Raw genomic sequence first — 27,890 nt, 5'->3', positions numbered from 1 at the left:
TGTCAATGAATACTGTACAAAACCAGTTCTGTTTACATTAAGATTGATTTTTTTTTAAAGAAATGCTGTATATCATTTGTTAAAAGGTTAGAGTCAGATGGCAGAGGGTAGCTTTTCTGTTGCCTCAAAATCTGTCACAGCCTTCAAAAATGAAAACATAAAAGCAATTTGTTCAGTTACACATAAGTTCTACATATTATTAATCTTACTGTATCTATTATTTCTTAATTTACATTAAATAATATTTCTTTGTTTCTTTTATCAAATTTTTATCTTTTAACACATTAACAATGATAAATGCAAATTACGAATTCAATTAAAAAAATTAAGTCAATTTTAAAACACAATCATATATTAATAACATCTTTATATTATAATATAGCTGCAGTAAAGATATTCCGCTTTAAAATGTTAAAGGGGTGGAGCATAATAGGACCCCTTTAAGAGCTAGAGGAAATGTTTCTGATCCAAGCTACCTGGTGATGGCAGTAATGCACTGTTAAGTGCGGTTGCCAGTAAAAGAAAGAAGAAGAAGAAGAAGAAGATCTTCCGCTTTCAGTTGTGATCCAGTGCGCATGTCCAAACGGTCGCGGCAGATTTGGCGTTTGGTTTGAATGGGTTACTTCAGCGACCGAGACAAGCACGCGACCGGTAACAAATAATAATATAATGTAGCGAAAAAATGGCCGATTTATCTAACCTGGCGGGGTTAGTCTCCGAACCGTCCGGAGAAATAGACTCCTCAGCGAACAACAGAAGTTTGCGTTTGGCAGAAAAAGAAAGAAGAAAAGGCGAGGCGGATCCCTTTGGTCTCGCGGCGAAGTATTTGTCTCGGGGTAAGTGCTGCATAAAACATTATGAAACGTATTAGAAAAACAACTTTAGAGCGTTACAGTTTAATAGTAGGGACGCGTTTTTTAAAATTGTAGTTCTTTTGTTTTTGTTCCTCTGATAACATCTCTGGACGACTTCAAGACTGTTAGGTCTTTTGTTTATGTGTGTGAGGGTGTCGTCAACAGATACTGCATCACATCTAAGTGTCATAATATCTGTTGACATGTATGGTTGTGTGTTACAGTGGAAGCTGGCACAGTAGTCAGAGGGAATGATGAGCTGGAGAGGAATATGGTGAGGGTGGAGACAGTGGCTCTCAGTAAGGGTCTTCCTCCAGAGGTCATCACAGTGCTACTGGACTTGGCTTTAAGCCTCAACGCAGGTAATACAATTAGGGGATGCACAGATTTCTTCAGCTGTATTTGTTTACATGAGCAGGAATTCATCATGAGAAACATTATAGCAATTAGATCACAGTCTAACATATCATCCTAATTCTGCTGCGTGCCTTTAGTGGTTAATGGCACAGATAATTAAATTCAGTTTGTGCAACAGGAACCGCGAACTGTACCCGGGTGCTGAAGTTCCTCATACCTGCTACAGTGGTGCCGCAGGAGGCTGTTGTGAAGGGGGTGTCGTGGCTATGTGTAGGGAAAATGCCAATGAATGCACAGGTAAGGGCTGTCAATTGTACCTGGTCATTGGTGAAATGGCTGTCATTTACTTTTGCTTTATAGGTCTCAAAATTAAAGTTGAAAATGAAAAGTAATCTATTTTCTAAATACATATTATAGGTTTCATTGTGAAAGATTTATATATGTTTCCTTTTTATTATAATTTTTTTACCTTGTTATTACATTTTTAATAAGGTCTTTTCAGTTAATTATTAAAATTGTAATCAAAATATCATGTCTCAGACTCATGGTGGAATGACAGACTTCTATTTGGTTATGTTTTTAGGGCTTTGACAATTATTTAGTCTGCTTAAACCGACCTCTGCAGGCCCACATTCTTCTAACTCCTTTTTTGTGTGCATCACCCACATCTCAAATTGTGTTTTTCTTTTTTAATAATCCGTTATACTGTAAATGTATGTCACAATATGAAAGAACAAAATCTGTCAGTGCTTCCATTTCATTGCCATTTTAAACATTCAGTTCACTCTCTTAGTAACATGTTTTCTTTTAAGGTTCTCTTTGTCCGCTGGGTACTCACTGTTTTTGATCTGATTGATTGCAAAGACAACCTGAGATCCATTTATGGCTTCATTTTCAGCTTTGTGACAGAAGAAAATCTGGTTAGTTGTGCTTTGCAAATGCTTCTTTTATTTAGAAAATGTCTATGTTGAAAGTATACTGGCTTATGTTTTATAATTGCATACACATTTTTTATTTTCATGTTAATTTACTAGGCTGTTTTTTTTTCCTTCCAGTGCCCATTTATTTGCCACTTGTTGTACCTTTTAACCATGAGGGAACATGGTGAGCTGTTAAATAAGTGGTTGAATTTTTTTGTCTCTGAGTGAATGCTGTAATAATGCATGATGTTATTCGCTTGTTATTCTGATTATTATTATCCCCCCCCCCCACTTTCATAGTTCACCCGTACAGAGTCAGGAAACTGTTGGATATTCAGGCTAAAATGGTAAAGACTATCTATTAAAATAAACACCTCAATATCCTCATCATAAATGTAGACTAACTGTAATGGTAGAGAATGTTTCTTTTAATTGGATACATTTCATTTGACAAGTACTTTGAAACTCTGTTTCTCCCTTTTTCTTATTAGGGCAGACAACCATTTCTCACCCAACTTCTAGCACTCTACAAAGTGTACCGCCCAGACCTAGTGACGCTCTCTCTTCCATCAAGAGTGAGGGTTAGTGCATTTATTACTTCTCTAGCAGAACTTTGTTCTTCTGCCAGGTGTTTCAGACTCTTAGACTGTAGTTTTTTTTTTTTTTCCAGACTGGATTCAAGAATCACAATTCCACCTGGAAAGTAGCTCTGAGTGCTGTGCAGAGGAAAAACAAGGGTGCTGTTTTAGTTGACCAGAGCCTCAGCCTGGATGTGAAAGAGAAGCCATCCACTAGAAAGAGGGTAAGATGTCATTTGTGTAATACTGTAAAGAGCTTTACAGAACACTCACTGTTAAATAAGGGCTGTAATAAACATCACAACTTTTAACAGCGTTTAAAACACTAGGATTTGCCTAAAAGCTGGACATTATACACAATGACACAGGCAGCATCACGTGCTACCAGACTCTCAAATTGTTCCACAGAAACATGCACCTTGTTGCCAGGAGATCCATGACAAATGAAAACAATATAGCTGCATCTGAAATTGCATGCTGTCTAGTAGGCACTTTTTTTAGTTTGAAACTTTTTTTTTTTTTTGAAATGGGCGCGAAGTATGCATATGAGTAGTATAAAATTAAATTAGGATATATTTAATCTGCCATGTTGTTACTGTTGCGTGACCTACCAGTGTTAGTTGTGTTGCTTCACAATGCAATTCACAAATTCTGTCCTGTGGCCTCTTGGGATAGTAAAGTTTTATCAGATGCACACTTCAAAATATCGGCAGAAATAGTAGGTCATCCAGGTACTTTTTGCCTTCTGGTTTATGAATACTATGAATTCGGACATACTACTCTTTCCACATACTGTTTTTTTCCTCCTACATATGGAAGTAGGCATATTCAGATGCAATGTATGTGTTCTAAAATTGGTACTAGTTGACTTTCGGCAGCTAGTATTGAATCCTCCAGACTGGAAATCGGGGCAGAAAACTGGCCTTGTATATTCTAGACTTAAAGTTTTTATGTTCTGAAATTATATGAATGGAGGACAAAAAGAAAATGTGTCGAAGTCTTTAATTTTTAATCTGTAAACTGAATGTATCTAATGTCCATAGAAACTACATCACCTAGCAATACCTCCCTTGAGCTCGGCATTCGACAGCAACTCTAACAAGAAGGTGTTCCGCCTGCAGGAGCTCCGTTCCTTCAAAGAGCTACTGGAGAACATTCACAATATAGAGGTTATACACATCTCTTTTTCTTTCACTCACAATATACGTTGTCTGTAGAATGAAGCATTATTTGGGTCCAGTTGTGTGTTAGACATCGGGCAATCAAACTTTAAACAAAAAGGCATATTGCATAATATTCATCACATTTACCCGATCTGATGAGTAAACCAAAACACATCTGCACCACAGTGTTTTGGCCACTTGGTGGAGCTAAGTCTTCACATGACTGATCAATGAGCATGTCATTAAGCCATCTTATTGATTTTACTGCAGAATCTTTCACAGTAGCCAAACTTCTCAGATGTAAAATAAAGTCTTTGATTTGTTTGATGTTCATCAACACTGTCCTCTCTGTAAATACTAAATAATATATTACACTCTCAATTGACAAGTTATAGAATATTTACAGTATTCAATGACACCTCACAAACAGTTTACTTGACGGATCCACTAACCTGATAAGCCTTATTTAATCTCTTTTTAAGGTCTGCAGACATTTATGCTTCATTCTGTACAAAATTTATATCGTCACAGTGTTCCTGCACCACTTTTTTAGGGTGACTTTGCAGTCTGCAACAGGGAAGGATTGAGTATGAAGCCGGTGGAGTCAGTCATGTGGGGATAAAAAAGTTAATTTGTGGCCATGGGGAAAGATAATTGATTATTTCTTACTGTGGCAACCCCATCATTAGAATGTCATTTCTCAGATGAATGATACATTTGCTTGTTAATTACAGAAAGATTCAGCCATGTCCGTTGTCAATCTGTCACTTAGTTTTATTTATTTATTATTTGTTGAATTCCCATATTGTGAGGCGGCTGTTTGTAGACTGACACAAATTACAGTTTTTGAAAAGAGTGAGAATGTAGAATGGTGTTTCATCTAAACTGTTGTATTAAACTGTCAGTTTCAGTACAGGTCTCAAAGGAGCCAGAAGTATGACTGAATTGGTTTATTTGCCTCCAGCTGTTTTGACAGTTCTTGGCTATGATATACTGTCTCTATGTTGTGCAGATGCACGTTGTATAGCATATTGCTGCTTAATGTTGAAGTCATAACTTGTTTTCAGCTGCCTGCCCAGATGGGTTCACTTCTGGGATCAGCTCTGGCTCTGCACTACCTGGACTGTGTACAGGATGAATCTGCCTCCCTGCGCCTTAACTTTTGGCTTGGACACTCGTTGCAAGAGGGTATATTTTCCATGTCATAATACTAAACCTTTTCAGGCTTATCTAAAGTTCTCTATTCCCTGAACCTTTATAGCTCCCATTTAAATTTCAGTTCAGTACTATAATGCATTTTATTCTTGTATGTTTTGGGCAGAGTTTTTACTATGTCCTGTGGATGGGAGTTCTGACAACACTTCTGAAGCCTGTCGCTTTCTGAGCACCATCCTCTTTTCACAGCAGTTCCTGCAGGTACGACCAAGCAACAGAAGACAAGTATTAACCAATAGGAAATTAACCTTGGCAGCCTCAAGGTGGGATGTTTAATATCAGAAACATGTGGCAGTTTATACCACAAATCCCAGGACATCTATCAATAATTTTTCTGCCTTGCTTTCTTTCTCTTCTGCATTCCTGTATGATCTCCCCACTTGTAAAATCCCCTATTGACAGGGTTTGTATTTGTACATTGTTCTCAGGAGGGATTCTCCAGCACTGAGAGTTTTCTTTATAAGTTTCTGAGTGTGTGGGATGGCTGTCTGCTCCGGCCGCAGATCCTGGATCTTCTTAGTGACATCCCCTTGATGCCAAGCTTCTGTAAGTGTCCCAATTACCTCTGCTGCAACCAGAGGAATTCAAGAAAAACTATCTCTGTTCGTGTAACTTTTTGCATTCGCTGATTTAGTGAATTTTTTTATTTTGTGAAAAGCAGGTAGCATTCTAAAAGATGGGAAGTCCTTACCTCTAATGATAATGGCATTTTTTTTTTACATTGTTTGTTGATCAGACATAATATTTTGTTGTCTTGAACATTTTATTTGGTCAATACAGAATTAATGCAAGTAAAACTGGAACTTAATGTTTCTTTTCTTTGTCTGTAGACATGCATAAACTTCTCTTTGAGCCACTGAAGCAACTTTATTTTACCTCCACAGTATTTTTCAAGGTTTGTATAGTATTGTTGTTGTTTTTCTTCCTTTCTTTTTGTTTGTATCAAGCACGAGCATGGCCATGTGAGCCAGTGAATGCTTAAAAAGTTCAGACATAAGTGAATAACTTTTTCTACACAAAGATGTGACATCGTTACACAGCTCACAGCAGTTGAAAGTAGGGTTTGATTTTTTTTCTCATATTGTTTTCCTCACAGTGTAGTCTCATCGAGTGTCTGAATAGCATGCTGGTTAAGTGGCTGACATGGCATTCCGTCAGCGCATTGGAGGGCGGATTGGACATCAGTCTTAACAGCAACAGCACCATGTGAGTGTACCAAAAATATGAAATAAAAATAAATCGACAGTATAAAATAAAAATCGACTAATCTATTTGTTATCAACAAGTTTTCAAAAATAACAAACTGTTATTTTTGTCAGTGTAACCAAGGCCATGTAGGCAGAGAAAATAATATTAATACCAAAAAAAAATTCTATTCAAATGGTCCAATCAAATCCTGATTAAAATCCCAGCATTATTTCCAGCTGAATATTCTTGGAAACATGTTGCTTTATAGAATTTAAATAATATGTAAATGCTGTTGTCTTTAATTTGACTCTCACTTTACCGAGTCCTAAGAGATTTTAATGACTCTGTCAAAAACTCACAGTCTTGGGAAACATTACAGAAATAATCTGAAGATATGTTACCACACTTCAGCGATTGTACTCTTAAAAGTCTCGCCTGAGGTTTACTACCGCAGATTTCTTTATTTATATTTAAAAGAGATCAATGAACTGCTCCTGCGGTCGGACTCCCTCTGAACCTCGTTTACCCTAAAAGTGTTCCGTGGAACGGTGTGTAATGAAGTGCGGAGGATTTTTTTCCCTCGCCTGTCGTGTATTGCTTCGCTCTTGCTGCTGATTTGGTTATTTTTTGTTACATTACTGAAGTGCACAGCTGAAGGAGAAATTATGATCAAAGGCAAAACCCTGTTTGACTGCGTCGGTTTGCCATGCTTTAATGCGATGCACCCATTATTCCCTTTTTTGCTTTGGGTCTCTGTGCTGTGCCATGCGAATTGCGTGGGTGCCAAGCATAGCACAAAGACACATCTGGTATGTACTAGGTGTGGTTTAAAACTAATTTATTGTTCTCTCCTGGAGAAATATAGTACGTTCTGCAAGAAAGCTCATTTTTCACATGTTAGTTTCTATATAAAAAAATAATAGACTATTCTTCCTAGGACAATGACCTTGTCCGGCTTCATGGACTCTGTTATGGAGCTGGTTCGCTTTGTGGGATTGCTGGCATCTGAGGGACTCCGTCTGGAGAACTGCCACGTTCTTCTGCTCAACCAGACACTTGCTTTCTATGAGACGGTACACTCAGCTATGATTAACTTAATTAACATGATGTTCGTGGCAACGTGACATCAACTGAAGTTCCTGCCTGAGTTTCACTTAAGATTTGTGTCCTGATTTGAATCTAGTAGATTTAGTACAACAAACACTGATGTTAATTTCTTTGTGCTAATACAGTAATTTCTCTCTCCTCATGTCTAGGTGTGTGACATGTTTCTGAAGTACAGCTTGCCTCTGATCATCATGCCTCCAGCTGGGGTTTTCTACCCAGCTCTCTTTGCCACAGACTCAGTCAGCGTGGATCGACTTGGTTACATCATGTACAGGTATTATATGAGAGCTATAATAAGCTTCATGGGTCATTTCATCACTCTGGTCAATCCTGGAGATTTTCTGTTTGAGATGTTAGCCTGGCCATGCTAGATTAAGGGCATCTTCTGGAACTACTTTTGGTTGATTGAGCTGGGCAACATCGCATAAGTTCCTCATCGCATGTGCAGTTCCCATGGCAGTGTGTGTTGCTGGCTAAACTGAGGGCAACAGCTTGAACCTTCAAATGCATTACATTGTTATGGCATGATGCCTGTAAGCAATAGATGAAATGAAGTATGAAGATCCTTTCATCTGGTTCGGCACACTAAACCTTAAGTGCTGCTGTGAAGGCTTTAAAAGGATAGTTCATCCTAAATGCACAAGTCTGTCATTAATTACTCACTCTCATGTCGTTCCAAACCCGTAATATCTTTGTTCATCATTGGAACACAAATTAAGATATTTAGAGAGCTCTCTTACCCTCCATAGACAGCAACGCAGCTAATGTTCCCAGGTCCAGAAACGTAGTAAGGACATAGGTAAAACAGTCCATGTGACATCAGTGACTCAACTTCAAATTTGCGAAGCTACGAGAATACTTTTTGTGCACAAAGAAAACAAAAATAACTTAATTTATTCAACAGTTCTTCTCCCCTGAGTTACGTCTTCCACGACGTCTTATTTGACGTAATCAGCATTGTTTATGTTCGGGGGGGGAAGCGTGCGCACGAACGTAATCTGCATAATCAGTTTTTTTTACACTTAGGGGAAAGCGTGTGTACGCGTTGTGATACTCTAAAATGGTGGAAGACTGTAGCTCGGGGGAGAAGAATTGTTGAATAAAGTCGTTTTCTTTTTTCTTTTTTTTTCTTTGCGCACAAAGTATTCTCGTAGCTTTGCAAAATTGAAGTTAAGCCACTGATGTCACATGGACTGTTTTACCGATGTCCTTACTATGTTTCTGGACCTGGGAACATTACAGTTGCGTTGCTGTCTAAGGGAGGGTCAGAGAGCTCTCCGATTTCATCAAAAATATCTTAATTTGTGTTCCGAAGATGAACGAAGGTCTTACGGGTTTGGAACGACATGAGGGTGAGTAATTAATGACAGAATTTTTATTTTGAGGTGAGCTAACCCTTTATAAGATGTTTAAGATTGTATAGAAAGCAGTAGCTTGGCTATTCTTCAATGAAAGTGGATGGGGGTTAATAGTCCAAAGCTCCAAAAAAAGACACAGAACCACAAAAGCCATATGAGAACTTGTGAGGAACAATTAGCCTTTTTCACAAAAATCGGAAATTACGTCAGCGCAGGGTAAAGTTAGTTCCGTTACAGGTCTGTGCCTATTATGTTAGTATGCCCTTTTCTCAAATAATGCTTCTTACCTTTTCTGTTTTGTCTGTTTTCAAAGTTGTTATATAATCTACAAAGAAATAACATTTTACTTGTTAGTAACTTATATGGTCACTCAGACCGCTGACTCGTGAGATGATGCACTCAATATAGCGCCGGTTGGTTTCTATTCTTCATCTCCGACATCCCTTTTTATATAGTCTTTGATCTCTGGTACATTTGAGTGTATTATCTCAATTTACTCAGTCATTTCCCTCGAATCACCACATAAATTACTTAAAAATGACCAAATTTATGTCCAGATGCACATTTTTTCCAAGAATACATTAAACAATTCTAACTGAGTCCGGTTGAAGCATATTAAACTCAGCACAACAGTGTAATCTGATACAATAGGAATGAAGTCATGAATCCGAGTCATCTCTTGTTTAATATTTATTTCCCAGGGCACATTATACAACGTACATTTAAACCATCACGTTAATAATGCAAAGGAGAGCAAGTAGAACATACAATATTACTTTAATAATAATAATTAGCGAAAAAATTCATGTGGAGAGTCCTAATGCAGCGCTAGCACCAAACAGACAGAATGGCAAAACTAACTGAAACAAACTTGTATTTGATGACCCGAGCTGATGCAAAAAGTTAATTGTGAAATGTTTGCGCTTTGTATTCATCTCCGACATCCCTTTTTATATAGTCTTTGATCTCTGGTACATTTGAGTGTATTATCTCAATTTACTCAGTCATTTCCCTCGAATCACCACATAAATTACTTAAAAATGACCAAATTTATGTCCAGATGCACATTTTTTCCAAGAATACATTAAACAATTCTAACTGAGTCCGGTTGAAGCATATTAAACTCAGCACAACAGTGTAATCTGATACAATAGGAATGAAGTCATGAATCCGAGTCATCTCTTGTTTAATATTTATTTCCCAGGGCACATTATACAACGTACATTTAAACCATCACGTTAATAATGCAAAGGAGAGCAAGTAGAACATACAATATTACTTTAATAATAATAATTAGCGAAAAAATTCATGTGGAGAGTCCTAATGCAGCGCTAGCACCAAACAGACAGAATGGCAAAACCAACTGAAACAAACTTGTATTTGATGACCCGAGCTGATGCAAAAAGTTAATTGTGAAATGTTTGCGCTTTGTAAAGTACCGGCAGTTCAAGCATTTTCACAATCTCTAATTTGTATAAAAAGACTTTGATTCTCAAACTCATTCTTGTTAAGTACGACCGCAATTGTCACCGGAAAAACGTTTACCCTGCAAGCGCCAATCTGGAAGCCAGAAACACGGAAGTGTGAAAAAGGCTAATTGTGTGAGGAACAGACCAATATTTTTGCTGACTTACTTGCTAGGCTTTTGTTTAAGGGTATTACTATCATTGGCTTAAACATGTTGAGGGACAAATTCATATTTCCAAATAAGTTTACAAACCAGAATAATCATGTTCCACACAAAGTACCAGTATTAACTAATTCTCTCACATTTTCTCAGATTTCTCATAATATAGTACAGCTCAAAAGTAGCATTGATATTCTGCATCATTTCTGAATAAAAGTATACATTTTCTGACCCCAAACTTGTAGTGTATATCTCACCTAACTATTTCATGTCCCCTTTTATTTTATTAGAACAGAATTAATTATAGTATAATATGCTAACTTTATTGATAAAATCTTGTTGTTATTTCCTTTTCTCAGGTACCGGAAGAATCTGACCTTGGCTAAAAAACAAGAGCAACAGAGAGAGGTAATGAGGATACTGTGTCATAAAATGAACACACGGCAAAGTCATGAAATGCCAACTGTGCGTATGCAAGAGGTTTTGTTTCTGAATAATTTACTTAGGATGGGTAAATTAGAAGGACCTTCAAGCTTTTAAGAATTTACAATGAAGCTCCTGCAGGCCATTGCTGTAAAATTCACCTTACCTGCTGGAGATGAAAGGAGTCTTCTTGATTGAATCCCAGTGAGACACATCATGGCACTGATATTGCAGTAAATGATATGGCCAAATAATTTGATGACAGGATTGCACTTTTGTTATTTAAAATATATGGGCGAAGGTTTTTATAAACTCGCAAGGTGATTGTCTCACTCTGTAACCCATTAGATCTCTTTAGTGGCACCAGGCAATTTGAATTTACACATTTTTATTGAGCTTAAAATGTGTCTTGACTTTATTTAGTTTCATTAATATTTTCTTACATTACAGCAAACATTCCACATTAGCAGGAACACATACAAGGAATTTAATCGGAACCTTCAAGCAATGGTGAACTCCATGTGGAACTCCTGGTGGTCCATCCCTGGTTCAGACATTGAGATTGACAAGGATCTCATCGCTCTAAGCAAAGTGGCAGAACCCTGGTGCCGTTTCGACCTCATCCACCACCCAGCGCTTTTCAGCTATGCCATCGAATTTCATCGGAGTGTGAGTGAGATATTGTCACACTAGTGACATTTAAAAGCACAAGCGCTTGTAATAGTACAGTGATGCTTGACTGTCGTCTCATTTGGAGTGAAGGAAAGGGACTAATTAGATGATTATATTACATCAAGTTTAAAGCCTTGTGTGTCAATACCGGGGACAGCGCAGCCTCCACTTTTCACTAATAACTTTAGGATTGGACAAGGAGATAAATGTGGTATTAATGTATCTTTTATAGAGGATCCATTAATACAGAATCACATTTTATTATTCATGGAAACTGTATGGGACTGGAGTTTTCATCATTTTTAATAATACAAGTACCTTTTTTTGGTCTGACCGCAACATTCAGCAGTGTACTACTGAGATTTAAAGCAAAGGGAGAACAGTGAATATTTATGTGTTCTCTTTATCAGTGTTGGCCAGAGAAGAAGAACGTGGATCTCGGTTCCATAAAGGTACTAACGTTATATCATCTCTTTTTTTTAATTAAAAGCTTATTTTAGATCAACATGAGAGCTTGTTTTTACTCCTTTTATCCTGTTGCAATATTCCTCACAGTAACTGTTTTTTTTCATGTTTGCAGATCGGGAAGTACTGGAACTGGTATATGGAGTTTCTCTTTAATCAAGGCTTTGATGGCCTCAACAATTTTATTCGGACCAACACTGGCCACAGCTCCGGATTGAGTAGTCAAGATGACAGGCAGCCCATGACTTAGCCTTGATGCTGGCAGGAAGTCCAGGTGTCAGGGGGGTTCATAAAACATGTATATATTTGATAGTCATCCTCCATTAGAGGGCAGAAAGGAACCACTTGCATAACTGTAAATACTAAATGTACATTACAAGCCATTTTGTTACTTTTCAGTCTTTTTTTAGTGTTGTGTATATTTTAGCCCCTGTTTGCTTTTTATATTTTGTGCACAGAAAACAGAACTAAAACATTGTGATAAAGCCTTAATATTTGAAAAAAAAAAAAAAGTATGACTGCTTTAAATGCCGTCTAAAATACAAAGTCCCATTCTTTTTTAACGATTTAAAACTGGGGATCAAAGATTGATGAATTGTCTTGTTTATTATTCCCATTGAACCAAATGCAGCTATGTATCTTTGATTGGTCTGACATTAAAATAAATCCTTTGTTCTCAGATCCAGCATGAGGTAAAGCAGTATGGGGCAGGCTTTTTTTTTTTTTTTTTGGTAAATCAACTACATGAAACTGGACTTATTTGAGGACCTGCTAACTTGCAATGATTTAAGGATTTTGCATGATATATGACTCTGAGTATAGTTGTTATTTTAAAAGTAATTCACAACAGATCTGTTTTACATTTTTCAAAAAGCCAGGTTGTACTGATAAATCTATCATTTAAAAATATGAATTGTTAAAAATGGTTATTTAATTCAACATACACAATTAGCCATTTTAATAGGTTGTTTTGCTCAAAGATCTCAAACTGGATTTAATGTAGTTTGAATGCAAAGGACAGACATTCTGCTTCTCACTAAATCAAGCCCTATAAAGACTGTTTTATAAAAAAATCAATAAAGATCATTGTTTTTCACAAACTCTGTAAGCGTCCCCTAGGACGGTAACTTGTTCCAAGTGCATCCTAGGAAATTTCAGCATCGATGCCGTGTGAGGCTGTGAGCAAAGCTTAACGTTTTACAGCCCGTCTCATAAGTGTGAGCGCCTTCCACTCTGCGTGACACATCTTCGTGTTAATGACGGGCTCTGGAGATGCCTCGCGACGATGTGTCCCTTTTCTGGTTCGTGCTATTTTCAGCGCGAGCGCGTCACGATGCCGTCCAGCAAACTTCCTCTGGAGTGAAAGAAGAATTCGCGCGCACCTCCGGGATTACAGCTCCTGCGTTATCGTGAATTGAGGCAGGTGCAGAACTTCAAAACGATGAATTCTACGAGCGCAGAGCTACGCGATCTACCTTGCTCGGCTGATGTCCTTGTTCATGCATGAGAGATTATTCGTTCATCGCCGACTGCCCGATCATCACTTCTCCACAGCTTTCCTCTTTGCATCTGAGCGGCCGTGTAAAATGGAAATCTGAAGTGCTCCACTTTCGCAGTTTCTCACCTTTCAAAGCAAAAGGTAGGACTTTATTTGCTGTACTTGACAAGTGTGCCGTGTTGGTCAGAACCGTTGCGTTCACGCGAAGCCTTTTTAAGTTTCAGTTCAGAGACTGGAGATAAATCAAGCTAGTGATGTCCTTTATTATTAAAGCAAACTCCTCGATCGCTGGCACAAAGAAAGGCCTGATGTGAACTGCCTTTCTTACCGGTTGACACGTCAAGCCAGTGTAGCAGATCTTGTGGTTTAACATCTTGTCCGATGCTCTATTAAGAAAAATATCTGGGAAGTGATGCTTCAATTATGATTGCCTGCCGGTGACTTTGAGCTGATTTAAGCGTGTCTGTGTAACCTGTAGGAACGGCAATCATGAAGAATTAAGGGTTCAAGTTCCGCTTCTTATCGATTCCCGTTTCATTATACGTTCTTTAAGTAGCCTACTTTAGTGGAAGAAATATTCGGAGGGGAAAACATGCAAGTAAGCCCTCTGCAGTCGTTTGGCATATGAGATCATTTCAGATTTCAACAGAACAGGTCTAACTTATCAGGAAAAAAATACAATTCTTGCAAAGGAGTGTTGACGTAGACTTATTTTTTAAAGAGAAGAGTGCAATCAAATAATTGGAAGGAACTATATTTTAAGTAAAAGTACTTAGTAGGTCTGTTTTCCCATATAACAGTAACAAAACTCGTGTATTTTTGATTAAGTCTAATGACTTTAAAGTACAACAGATATATATATAGTCTTGATTTTAAGTTGAATATTGTTTAAGTATTTTTTCTGTAAAAGATTCAGATTAATTGGTTTTGATTCACTAAAAGCACCGACTCATATGATTCCATAGCCGTGGGAACATATTTTATCTGGGGGGTGCTGGGGATGGGGCTTGATGTTGAGGGCGGAGCCATGGTGGGGGATTTTTGACAAAAGCCTAATATTAAACAGCCCAAACTCTTATTGATTAACATACACATGAAGACAGAGTTAAATGTGAATCGATATATATTTGTGATTTTAGTTCAATAATGTTTTCTTTAATACTTATATTATTTAAAGGGAACATCGCTGATAAGCAAACTTTTTGGTCAGTGCACTTTGGCGAATTCTCTCATCTTTGATAATGTATGTTCTTTGCTCGCTTCCATCTTTTTCTTCAACGTGGAAGTAAGCCTATGGGTGAGACTTCCGGATCATTAACCGCTATAGGTAAATAACGAGGAGAATAACAATGTGCAGTAAACGGTAAAACTGTTTGCACTACAAACCAGTGTGTTCATAAATAAGATAATACGTTAAAATAATATAAGACACCGATTTTCAATATCAAGCAGCAAAACGAACTGTTTTGTACAGCTAAAAATAGCTGGATGCAGATGAGACCGGAAGCCAGACCCATAGAATTTACAAATGGCCGCGCTCATTTTTACGACAAGAAAAAGGTGGTATTTGTTTGTTATTTTAATAATCGTGGACATGCAGCGTTATAATTAAACTTAAGATGTCTTTTTATTAGCCTAATCGTGATCAGATTAAACACAAATTCAGTCTTATTAAAATATTTTATGTCATAATATTGTAGGCCTACTTGCCTAAAACGTTATGATGTGCGTAGTTAATATTTTACATTAGGCTACAGTGGTTTGAGCACGTTTGACCAGAGACTAGAGTGCAATTAAAGAGCTGTGGTTATTGTGATTGATGGTGGCCGTCTTGAGAAGCGAGAAAGCTTTGGAAAATGGCTCATAAAAAAGAACGATGACGTTAATGGTTTTTACAAGTCAGAATATAAAATTACGGTAATATCGCGTGAACATTTCACATAAAATTCTGTCAGTGTGAGGGGGAGAAGTAGGGACACGCACCCAAGAAAAATACTACCGCTTTAGGCTATATTTCTGGTCAGTTTAATAAATAATTAATCCCAAAACTATCACAGAAATTATGTATCTTGGGGATGATCGAGGGGTACAAGGAAAATCTCAGACCCGTCCCTGCGGCTGGGGGTGCTGCAGCACCCTCAGCACCCCTAGTTCCCACGGCCGTGTATCAGGGCAAAATCGCTGGTAGCCCTTCGGGCAGACATTCTTCAGATTTTGGTAGCCCAAAATGATTTTAAGTAACCCCAATAAAAAAAAAAAAAGACATCGGCTAAACTTCACTGCGGACAAATCAGCATGATTAAAAACTTCAGTGATTGCTTGTTTTCTTCAAATAACAAGTCAAGAGAGTAGGGGTGCAACGGATCACAAAACCCACGGCTCGGACCATATTGCATTATCAGATTTTGAGTTACAGATCGAATCATTTTGCAGATGAGCAACAAAATATGGTTCTTTATTATTTAAATAACAGAATACTTCTTTTATACCACAGCAAAAACTAGTAGCATATATGGATGTAACGATTCACTCATCTCACGATGCGATGCGATTCACAATGCTGATTCCACTTCAATTTTCTCACAATTTTTCTTTTTAACAAAATGAGATTTAAGACAAATTATAAATGAAAAGGTGTCCTTTTATGATTTCTCCAACAAAATGCTGCACATTTCTTGGTGAAATTGAAATATGTCAAATAATAAAACTATAACTTGAAATTTTTTAACAAATCCCAAAACAAATAATTAAATAATACAAATAAAAGAAATCTTTTCATATAAACAAACTAAGGTTTTGACTGTGCTTTTTCCATTTAAAATCAGAGGCAACCACTGCATTTTAATCATGATCCAAACAAAGATGCTAAATACATGTTATTTAGATTGCAGTGAGATTGTATAATTTCGAAATTTGAAGCAAAAACAGAATGGTCTGATTTTAGCTTTGTGAATGAGATGCAAATGTCACTCTCTGACAGCAGGTGGCACTTATGGAACAGCAGGTATTTATAGGCTGCTGCCCCTTTAAGACCGAATCAGTGTTGCCAAGTCCGCGGTTTTCCCGTGGAGTTGGGATACTTTAACACTGTTGCTGCGGGTTGTGTTTCATGTCCGCGGGTTGAAGCGACTCCAAAAACATGATATTTATCCCCAGCAATGTGAATTTTAGCAGGGGAACCCCGCCAAAAACGTGTATTTTACCCCCCACCTCGAAACGCGATTGGCCTAGTTTTGAGTCGCGATTGGGCAGGTTTTCTGGTGAAAACCTGGCAACCCTGGACCGAATGCACGGATTCAATATAATGATGCACTTGAGATTTCTTTCACCACTGTTTACGTTCACTTAAGACATAACCGAAAAAGACATTCTCTGTGCGCCCTTTGAATGAGTGTGCGCAGCTCCAAATGCATGTGAATGGTTTAAAACACTTGAATGTTTAAATCGGCAAGACTTAGAAACATGTCAGCAGCTGTAGATTCAGTATTAATAGAGTAGGCTAGTGCAGAAAACAGTCTCGTGCTATTTTAGTTTAGTCACGGTGTATGTTTTTATATAGTAGAAAAAAAACAGCTCATATGATTCATTCGTCAAATGTAAGATAGGATTCGTTCCTTTGGAAATCAGACAACACTGGACGCACGGTATGTTTTTGATTCCACTAAAAAACGGTAGGCTACATAGATATCTTTCCTTCTGGACTCAGTTCTAAATAAGAACACAGTTCACAAGCATAGTTTGTGACAAATGTTTATTGCTCACAGCCACTCGAAATGTTTCTAGCTGCATTTCTTTGTTTTGTTCTGTGTAATTACTAGAATTAAGTCGGATTTCCATCCTTTCTTCTTTCCAGGCAGACAGTGCTTCACATTTTGAAAATGAAATGTGTGTGGGTTTTGACATTTGTCTCCGAATCACGTTCATAAATTTTCAATGTTGTGGCACAGTAGTGTAATATGCAGGTTGAAGCTTCTTTAAAAGCACTATTGTGACTCTTGCTTTGATGTTCTTTGAAACACGACAGCCTTTTGGGGCTGGTGGCAGTTCATGCTGAACAGCCACACAAAGAGGAAACATAATAAGTGTCTATCCCTATCTGAGTGTTAGACACTGATCCTGCTGAAATGATCAAGAGTCATCAGTCTTGAGTTATCAGCTCATCCTCTTTGTTATTCACACGAGTCATTCAAAGTTTATGCCACTGTCTCAGTCCTCTCCCCCTTTCCTTTCTAGATCATGTAAGTTCACTCTTTCCCTCGCTGTCACCGTTTCTTTTATGCTCCGAGTTATAGAACATAGAAAACCTGGAAATATAGAGATTTTAAATTTGTGATTTCTAGGCCTGGGAAAACGTAGGAAATGTCAAAGACAAAGTAATTGAAATTGCTGGAGTGAATGTAAATTTCTCTGGTTATGCTTTTTATGGAGGCTAGAAAGGCTTAGATTTTTGTACACAAGTAAATATGATTTATTTGAGTCTTTAATTCTAAGGATTGATACCTGACTTCCAATTGAAAATGCTCTCTGGCAATCTCAATAAAAGGTTTTGAAAATACTAGTGCAGTAAGCCAACTCAGAATGGAAATTCTTTTGTCTCAGACTGCGGTGAGAACCATACATTTTCAATTATTTTGTGTAATCTGAAAATACATTGACCAATCGTTCAACATTTATGCCTTTGTCACAATCCTCTTTCTTTGTTTGTTCTTCCCTAGATCATGCATGCCCATTCCCTCACTTGCAGTCGTCATTGTGAATATGTGATGAACAGCAAGTGTTTTCTGATGACACAGTTTGGATGCACTTTGAAATGTGTTTTGACAAGAACATTTATTGGTGTAGTGCTTACCACTACACCTCTGAAATGTAACTCATTTTCTTGGTGATTTGTTTTCCCTCTGCACATCATCAACATGTACATTTGGACTACATTATTTATTTGCTCAGACGGCGTCTTATACAGAGAGAACTACCAGGGGAAATTTACCTTGTTTTTTTTTGTTTTGCCTCACTTAGAGGAGTGATCTAAAAATGTCAGGAGTTATGGCGACACCGATTCGGCAAGAGAGGAACTTTCTTTAGTGTATTCAAAGTTCAGTTTGAAGGTTCTGCGTGCCATAATTCAATATGTTTTAAATAAACTAGATTTGCATTTCCTGAAGGAAATGCCAGTGCTTGCAAGGCAGAAAAGAATAGCATTAAGAACAAGTTATGGGACTAGAAGAAACCCCTCACTGTATCAATACAGTGCCTTGCCAAGACTGTGATAAACAAATCTGTCTAGTTTCTTTGAGTCTTGCGAGTTCCTTAGGTATGGACCATATTATATTGGTTTTATAAATTTGTAATCTTGTTTATCTCAGTCTGGCTTTTGATGTTTTTGCCGGCAATTCCACAGCCTCGGTTTGCCTTAGTTATGATAGGATATATGATAGGTAGTCAAGGGAAATGGCAAATACAGCACTGAGCCCACAGAGTTGAAAAGAGGAGTCACGTCCTTGGTCATCACAATTGCTCTTGACTGGCAGCAGCATCACCGGTGGCCTCATCCCCAACTATATTGGAATAAAGCATTTTAGTGCTGTGAGAAACGTCTTGGTAATGTAACGTGTCGGCAGAGTTGTGCCTTTGATGAGCGTCTTTCTGTGCTTTCCCCTGGCCTTGAGACACGTCCTGCTCTCTGGTTGTGAAAAACAGGCCAATCACCCCCCTGTTCCTTTCCATCATCCACGCTCTGAGTTGAAAGAAAGGATGAGCAGACTGAAAGAGGCGCAGAGAATGAGGATAGAAAAGCAATTTGCTAACTCCATAAATCCAGCCACCTATGGTACCTAACCCCAGAGATAGAAGCAGGAGACCATTATTTAAACTCGGGTAACCAATCCTCTCCTATTAACATTGAAAGGCCTGGTGTCTGCTGGTTGTCTGCAGTGGCACATTTATGTGTTTTATTTACTGTCTTGCACTGCATGGCCTCATGCACAGGACTCCCGAAAACCAGCTCAGACTGAAACTCAGAAGGTGCCCTTAATATGGATTGATAAGGGGACACTATGTTCATTTCCACCAGTTGCAGGCAGCAAGATGTAAAATTGCAAAGGTGATGCCCAAAGCCTGTTCTCTATTATTTTAAATGGTTAACAAACCATTTTGCAAAACAAAAAACACATTTTGTGGGGGTGGTATGGTGCAGTAATTATCTGGGCTGGTGATCAGAAGTATGTTGAATCGATCCCTGTATGGTGCAAGCCATGAGTTTTAACCATTGTACCTCATATAAAGCTACTGTAATTCACTTTGGATAAAAGCATCTGCTGATTAACTATTTATTTGAAATGACTTTTATTGACTTTTGTCTAAGTACTATAAAATATATTTGGGCTTCAAATCTCATGCTCCCCAAGGCTGCAATTATTTGATCCAAAATGCAGAAAAAGCAGTAGTATTGTGAAATATTAATTTAAAATAATTGTTAATTTATTGATGGAAAAGTGGAATTTTTCAGCAGACATTACTCCATTCTTCAGTGTAGCATGATCCTTCAGAAATCATTCTAATAAGCTAATTTGGTGCTCAAGAAACATTTCTTATTATCAGAGTTGAAAACAGTTGTTCTGCTTAATTTTTTGGATTTTTTCCCAAAGCAAAATCTTGCAGACCCCATATAGTGTACAATTACATTATGTAGAAAGCAGGGACAATTTTAAATAATTTATTACTTATGGCACAATATCCAAGCTGCTCATTTCCATAACATGAAAGTGAATGGTGACCTTAACTGACAAACTTAGTCATTTTAGGCTAAAGTTGAATAAAGGGTAAGTGTTAGATCGGGTGACTGCGCTTGAATCCTGGTCACTCTTTCTCTTTTGTCTGCCCACTTGTTTATGGAGTGAGACACCACTGTCTCAGTTTTACAGATGTGTGCTCTGAGTCTATCAGCCTGACGCTTCTGTGGCTGAGTGAGAAACAGCAGTATTTCTTCATCCCTGTCATCCGCAGGTACACTGATGAATGTACCTTTGCTCTCCTGTTTTGTCTGACACGCTGGCACGCCGTGGGAGATTAGACGAGAATGCAGTGTAACCTCCTCAAATAAATATTTATAGTTTCTCATTTTTTTTTAACACTTACAAAGGACAGATGGAATATGGAACAGATAGTAGTAACTGTGACTATACACAGTGAAGATGCTGACACAGGTGTTGTTGGCGGTTGTGCTTTGACTGCACTTTTAATTGCTCAATTACATTAAAATTTAAAGTCTAATGAGTAGACTGTTTCAGTCTGACTATAATTTCTCCAGTTCAGTATAAAGTACACTGCCCAGTGAGTCCCATTGTCAAAATTGTTCCAGTGCACTGAAAACATCACAGAATGCACTATAAAAATGTGAGTATTGGCTACTCACTATATTTCCTTACTGGAAATGTTGTGATGTCTTCTACAGCCTCTGTTATTTTATTAATAATAATACTAATGCATATTTCATGATGGCCCTGCACTTTTTATCCACTACAATGAATGTTATTTCTTTTACTATGCATATACTATTAAAATATTTAATAACATTTAATTAATTTTAATTTAGATTTTTCTACTTTTTAAATGGTTCTACATAGCTTTCATTTTTATTTTGGTTAGTAATTTTAGTAATTCAGTTTATTTCAGTAAATTGTCAAGGCGACATTAAGACATTTTTGTTTGCACTTAAACAAAAATGTATAAGATATCATTAGTTGTGTTATGTGTTAACTAAAATGAACTAACAGTGAACAATTCATTTGTTACTTTATCAATTTTTGTAAACATTCATTTTAGCTCCGGTCCACTGAATAATGTTTACAGACACAACTTTTAATTTTAATAATGTATTAGTAAATAATAAAATTAACAAAGATTAATAAACACTTTATATTTATTTTCCATTGTTAGGTAATGTTAACTAATGTGAACGAATATCAACAAGTGGAACCTAATTGTAAAGCGTTTCCAAGATTTTTAAATGGAACTTTTTCATCTAATCTTCAAATTCAATTTTTTCAAATACCGTAAACAATTTTTAATAGTTTTACTTTCAGTTAACAATAACAACACCAGCTGTATACTAGCTATGTTTTAATCTGCTGGTAATTGAGTCATATTTAGTGGAGTCTCCAATTTTTGTGCAGATTATAGTGAATAAGACCCAGTCAAAGTTTAGTTGGTTTTCTGATGAGTTCATCACCTCCTGTACACAGAGCTACTTTTATATTACCACAAACACCCAATTATGCATCAGTGGTTGAGAAAACAGCATTAGACTGGCATTGGAGGGGCTTTTAGAGATGGTTTATCAGAGATTGCAGCACTCTCCTCTCTTACCATATTGTGTGATATTGTTACAGACTGTGACTCAAACTGGTACCATGACTTGCAATCAATAACATTAGTGCATTAGAGCGGACTGCTGCAGTGCATTCCTTTTAATTTGTCTTAATGGCTCAATGCATTTAGCAAATTTCTATGTTTGACCATCTCTGTGTGTTTCTTCCCCTGGAAAGCACAGTAGCTACCATTTAAACACACTGCGGTCTTAACAACAGTTTTTGTATTTATCTTAATGGGTGTGAATGTTTTGAAATGGCCAGTCCAACAAGTATTGTGTAAGCTAATGTGTGCTGATTATAGTCATCAGCAATTGTGAATGTACTTGCCTTATGCTTGTTTTTTATTCAGGTTAAGGAGCATTGCGCTTTTTTTGGTCGTGTGCACAGGTTTGTAACACTGATTTGTTGGAGTTCTTTTTTTACCTTTAGATTCTGTCAGGAAAATGAAGTAAATATAATTGCTTTTGGTAGTGTGGCTTTATCACTCACCAATGCATAATTGTATGTTTGTGGTAAAATAAAATCTAGACATTCATAACTCATCAGAATGAATGGGTGCTGTCAGAATGACAGTTCAAACAACTGATTAAAAACATTGCAATCCGTAAGGAATCCACACAACTCCAGTCCATCAGTTAACATCTTGTGAAGCGAAGAAACAAATCCATCAAGGCGTTTTTACTTCTAAACCTTTGCTTCTGTCTTCTGTCCTCTGTCCATAGTCCATAATCCATAATAATGCTTCCTTCAGTGAAAAAGTCCATCCCTTGTTGTAAATGCTAAATTCCTCAAAATCTGTTCTGATGAAGAAACAAACTCATCTACATTCAACATGCTGTCTTTTTCATTAAAGGGATCATGAACTGCCTTCTTTTTTATTTTTGACTGTTCTCTGAGGTCCATACATAAAAACCCCCCATAATGTAGAAGTAATAGGCTATTTTCTGTCCTGTTTTGACCCCCCTCATCAGAACGCTCTGTTTGAACAGGCGTGGCAGATTGTAGACTTGGAAGTAAATTCCCACTGCTATGATTGGCTAACAGTTTTGCAGTTTTTCATAGATGGACGCTTCTGTGATTTATGTTAAAAACGCATAAATACTCAGTATATATCAAACGATCTGTAATAACAGACAATAGGGACCACATAATAAAAACAGTTGCTCACACTTGTGTGGTGCGACATTACTGTCAGATCCAATATAGCTGCACAGCAGTCCTGTTTTGACCCCCCTCATCAGAACGCTCTGTTTGAATAGGCGTGGCGGATTGTAGTCTCGGAAGTAAACACCCACTGCTATGATTGGCTAACAGATGTGTATGTTTGACAGTGACAGTCCTTATAGATGGATGCTGCTGTGATTTAGCTCAAAAATGCATAAATACTCAGTATATATCAAACGATCTGTAATAACAGACAATAGGGACCACATAATAAAAACAGTTGCTCACACTTGTGTGGTGCGACATTACTGTCAGATCCAATATAGCTGCACAGCATCGTCTTTTAGTTTCAGTCTTTCTGAAAATCTTGCGGTGAATTGTGCCTTGTTTGTAAATGAATCCGCGGTAAAAGTAAGTGAACAAAGACCCAAGTTCTTACTGACATGGTCTGGAATTTCATTAAAAATAAAGTTCATCCACTCTTTCCTAATGTTGGGATCAGAAGGAAGGCAATGCAAGACAGCATCTTGTTGTCTTTGGAGCATCTTTATCGTTTGGTTTCTGCGTGGACCTGCGTTCGCCTCTCTCGTTATTTACACTACATGTGCGAATCGGTGGGCGGGGCTAAACAGGCAGTGATGTAGAAGCAGGTGTTGATCATCTTCTGAGGAGGCGGTGTTTAGCCACTATTACGTCATAAAGTGGCACATTCCACAACCTGCCAGTTTGGCAGATTGACTTCAATATAAGCTGTTTTTAGACTAATGAGAAAGTTTTGAGATCTGAAACTTACAGCATGTTTTTATAGTACAATGACCTCTATATGTCAAAAGATCAAGGGAATTTTGATTTCTCAGTTCATGACCCATTTATAAGCTGCCGCCTTAAGAGATAGTAAAACCTTGTTATTAACATCAAGCAAGACATAAGTTTAAATCTCATATCAAAAATGGTTATGAAAGATTTCTGCTTGATTTCTTCTGGATTGGTAAAAACTTTCTTTGGCAACTGTCAAGTGCCCAATCTCTTTCCCACTCCAGTCAATCATGATGTCTGTGAATAGGTTTGTGATTGAAATGTGGAATTCATAATGAGGAGGTATACAGAACATGCAGCTGCTTTAGAAATGGATTTAAAAGACACTTTTCAAAGCTGTGGGGTGCATTTTCCCCAAAGAAAGGTTGTTTGGACTCCAGATGGAATGATGGACTGCATCATGATTGGAAAAAATAGCTTAATTGATGAAATATATGATGGGTCCAGAAAGAAAATGCTTTAGAGACCTGGGATAGACAGTCGCTTTCAGTCAGAATTCAGTTTGGTAATATCTGTGCCGCACTTTTCTCTCGGGGCAATACAGGAGGTAGGATATTGTTTATCTAAGCCAGGCATTCTATGTCCACAGGCCTAACGTCGCTTTATGATTTATCAAGCCGAAAAGGTCAGTCCGCCTCACTGTAATTAATTTTGTCTGATTTTATTTGGAGTCTGCGTTGGAGAATGTTCTTCATTAGTGGCGTATGTCATTACATTGTTTAGTTTCTCGGCTGGAATGGGAGGGGAGAGGTGGCATTCATTAAAAGGGAATGGTTTCAGATCATTTCCTATCAAGATGTTGTTCATTCTTTGATTTGGAGGACAGATAGACCTCTACAAGCGTGAAGTTATTCTTTCTTCTCTAATTAGCATGTAAGAAACCTTTTGTTCAGAGGCAACTTGCCTGCCAGAGTCTTAAACCTGGCAGTTTCCTCTGCATCAGTTCTGCAGCATGTGAAGGCAAGCATCGTTTTGAGAATTAATGCATGATTATATTTAGTTGTACTGTTTTAATTCAGCTGTGACTCTTTACAGCATTTGATCTTTATTACAAAAATGATCATTTATAACTACAAGAAACTGAATATTTTCGTTTTGCCTGCAGCATCTGTTTTTTGTCTTTGTTATTGGTAGGTTATTAATGCAGTCCATTTGCTTGCCATCTCTCTAGGGCGCTGTGATACTTAAAACACTTCAAATTGCTCCTCCATATTTTATGTAAAATTTAATCTCTGTTCTGCAGTACTAAAGACACAAAAGGGGAATCAATTATAGCTGCAGGTGAAATTGTATTTGACTCATTGAAATTTTTGGCAGTATATCATTGAATATGTCTGTAAAAGAACTGAATTTAAACTGTTGTCATTATTATTGTTGTTGTTGTTATTAGCTAATAATAATAGTAATAATAATAAATAAAGTTCATAATGCTAAAACACTTATTATTATTATTATTATAAATAAGATTAATAATAATATTAAGCATATTAGCATTATTTACTTTTCAATTTTATTATTATTGCTATTATTTTAATAATAATAATAATAATGTGTTAGCATTATAAACATTTGATTTATTATTATAACTTTTATTATTAGCTAATAATAATAATCATAATCAAAATCATAATAATGTTATTATGTAAGCATGAACATTATTTTTTACATTTTTAAAGTTTTTTGTATTATTTTATATATTAAATTCATACTTACAGCTGAAATAGATCCGATTGAAGGAGGATTTAGTCATGTCTGTTAACAGTTGTTGTCAGCTGCTCTTTCCTCATTTATCATCTGTCTCATCATTTTCTGCTTTTTGATCACGTCTGTTGCTTCATTTTGAGAGCACTGATGACTGTTAAATGTTATGTTCCTATGGAAACGGTGAGCTCACAAAGGTCCAAACGTATTCCTCAGGCTAATCTTACTGTCTGAGAAATTATAAGATTGTTATCTTTCCAGATAGCGTTCTTGTTAAAACTATTGTATCTAATGGGGCACGACGATTTGACCTTCTCCCTTATCTAACCTAAAGTTTTCAATTCTAAACAGCCTGCAAGCTGTTCAACAGACCAGATCCAAAATGATTCAGCTGTGTGATTGTGTCAAAGCATGACCTTTTTTTTGCCAGATTGGCTTTGACCTTTTTGAACATCCACGGACGATCGAGGACGGTTTAAAACCTGGCACCTCAATGACACGTGTTAAAGCCCTCCTCTTCCCCACTAGTTTTGCGCCCAATACCTGATCTAACACGGTTGAGGTCACAGCGCTAATGGCTATACGAGATGTGTTTTGCCTCCAGAGGACAAACTCTGATTTCTAATGTATTCTATGAAGGACTCAATTTTTAGGGTAGTAGGCAAAGTGTCTCTAATGTAGTGTTAGCATGCCTTTTTCCTTGTATGATTCAGTTAAACAGTATTAAGTTACTTGCTCTAACCAGGTCTTACTGCGGAGATGCTACAGGCAAAAAGTGTCTGTGCCTATTTGATCTTCTTTAATGTTCGCTCACATGGTGTATTTCGTTTTATAGCCCATTTAATATATAGCAGTGACATTAAACATGACATTTTTATAAAGACGATCCCCGCTTACGCTTCACATCTGTGTCAGATTTAAGAATGCCGCATTTTTGTATAATCCACTCACTGTAATCTTGTTAAAACTGGCACAGTATTTGAGCTGTAGGCAAATTTGTTCACTATGACAGTTCCTCTTGAAATGATTGTCTTGCATTCAATTAACAATAGTTAATACCACTAGTCCAGATTGGATGAAATTCATTTTTCTGGCTTAAACACAGTCATAGTTGTCGGCTGCAAAATTATTTGGTTATTTGAACAACCTTGAATGTGCCTAGTCTTCATTAGGACTGGAACAGTTATCAGTTCTATCTGTTTAACCATTGCTTGATTGTGTTAATTAGTCAGAACCGGTTGGTAAGTGCACTAAATGAATATTTATGAGGAGGGATTTCATTAACTAAGCCTTGGCAAGCATCATCTACACGATTCACTCTACACGATTGACCGTCCACAACATTGCTCTCATTCCAACTGTCAGATAAAACTGACAGCGTCTGCATATTAAACCTGGATAGAGAGCGTCTCTCCAAGATAATCAAGTCCCAGTCACAATTATTCCAGTAACTTCAATATCCATTACATTTCCTTGTCTGTTATTATCACCTTGCCTCTTCAAGCAGTTCTGATCATCATCTGATATTGTGTGTAACAGTTTTCCCAGTTCATTGAGGTTTCATTTGCTGTTTCATGGCTTTCCAGCTTGACATCCTCAATCCTTGATTTGAATGTAAATGCAAATGACTCTCATAAATGACATGTTTCCCCATTGGAGTTGGTTTTATCGGAGGATTGACACTGGGGCATCTGATGCTTAAGCTGTAATGGATGGCAAAAATGTTGGTGCTAAAGCACTAAATTCCATAATCCTTCAATGTTTGTTCACAGCAGGTATTTTTTGATGTTATAATGGCTGGCTTGTTCCCATACTGCATTCCCATCACATCAGTTTTTGATGGAGCCTCAACATCAAAAGTTATCTTCAAAATACAAGCCGTCAGCAGCATATCCAGTGGCTTTTTTTATTACATTAATACTCTATATGAAAGTGACGTAACATGTGGCCAAGTACGGTTACCCATACTAGGAATTAATGCTCTGCATTTAACCCATCCTAAGTGCACACACACAGCAGTGTGTGTGCACACACCCGGCGCAGTGGGCAGCCATTTATGCTGCGGCGCCCGGGGAGCAGTTGGGGGTTCGGTGCCTTGCTCAAGGACACCTCAGTGGTGGTATTGAAGGTGGAAGAGATCGCTGTACATTCACTCCCCCCACCTACAATCCCTGCCAGACCGGAGACTCGAACTCGCAACCTCAAACTTTGGGTTACGAGTCCGACTCTCTAACCATTAGGCCACGACTTCCCCATATAGAGACTTAACAGAGCTTGTTCCATGTAACTCTCAAATGCAGGCCAGATTTAGATTTAAATAAGTCAGTGAAGCTTTTGTTTAGTGTGTGTGTGTTCATGCATTGTTGCCATTTGACACTAAAGGACTTGTATCAGTAATTTAGCTTGAGTATTTGT

At 37.4% G+C, this 27,890-nt stretch overlaps 2 protein-coding genes across 3 annotated transcripts in view; both read left to right on the top strand.

Annotated features, from left to right (window-relative positions):
* The first annotated feature begins 482 nt into the window (after window positions 1-482).
* On the top strand, window positions 483-12,608 carry LOC107560443 (centromere protein I-like). Of its 2 annotated transcripts, XM_016244626.1 has the most exons (21): window positions 483-836; window positions 1,079-1,216; window positions 1,390-1,508; window positions 2,024-2,131; window positions 2,267-2,315; window positions 2,432-2,478; window positions 2,623-2,712; window positions 2,802-2,933; window positions 3,753-3,878; window positions 4,940-5,060; window positions 5,194-5,288; window positions 5,516-5,633; window positions 5,746-5,748; window positions 5,918-5,982; window positions 6,184-6,293; window positions 7,213-7,348; window positions 7,532-7,656; window positions 10,727-10,775; window positions 11,241-11,459; window positions 11,873-11,914; window positions 12,043-12,608. In XM_016244626.1, exons 1-21 carry the CDS (start codon window positions 683-685, stop codon window positions 12,175-12,177), a joined length of 2,181 nt encoding a protein of 726 aa, XP_016100112.1. In that variant the 5' UTR covers window positions 483-682; the 3' UTR covers window positions 12,178-12,608. The 2 variants fall into 2 exon arrangements, with proteins under 2 accessions (XP_016100112.1, XP_016100113.1); XM_016244627.1 differs by lacking the exon at window positions 5,746-5,748 and having other exon boundaries at window positions 484-836.
* An 86-nt stretch (window positions 12,609-12,694) lies between these two features.
* Window positions 12,695-27,890, top strand: part of LOC107560432 (dystrophin-related protein 2-like) — a 147,131-nt gene continuing 131,935 nt past the window's right edge. Inside the window, exon 1 of the mRNA XM_016244615.1 lies at window positions 12,695-13,566. The gene's annotated coding sequence lies outside the window, so the exon portion shown is untranslated. The remainder of the gene's footprint in view (window positions 13,567-27,890) is intronic.

The sequence above is a fragment of the Sinocyclocheilus grahami genome, unplaced genomic scaffold (genome assembly GCF_001515645.1).
Source record: "Sinocyclocheilus grahami isolate Dianchi unplaced genomic scaffold, SAMN03320097.WGS_v1.1 scaffold727.1, whole genome shotgun sequence".
Taxonomy (NCBI): Eukaryota; Metazoa; Chordata; class Actinopteri; order Cypriniformes; family Cyprinidae; genus Sinocyclocheilus; species Sinocyclocheilus grahami.
Note: the sequence above shows the minus strand (reverse complement) of the source record. Positions and strands in the feature narration are given on the sequence as shown.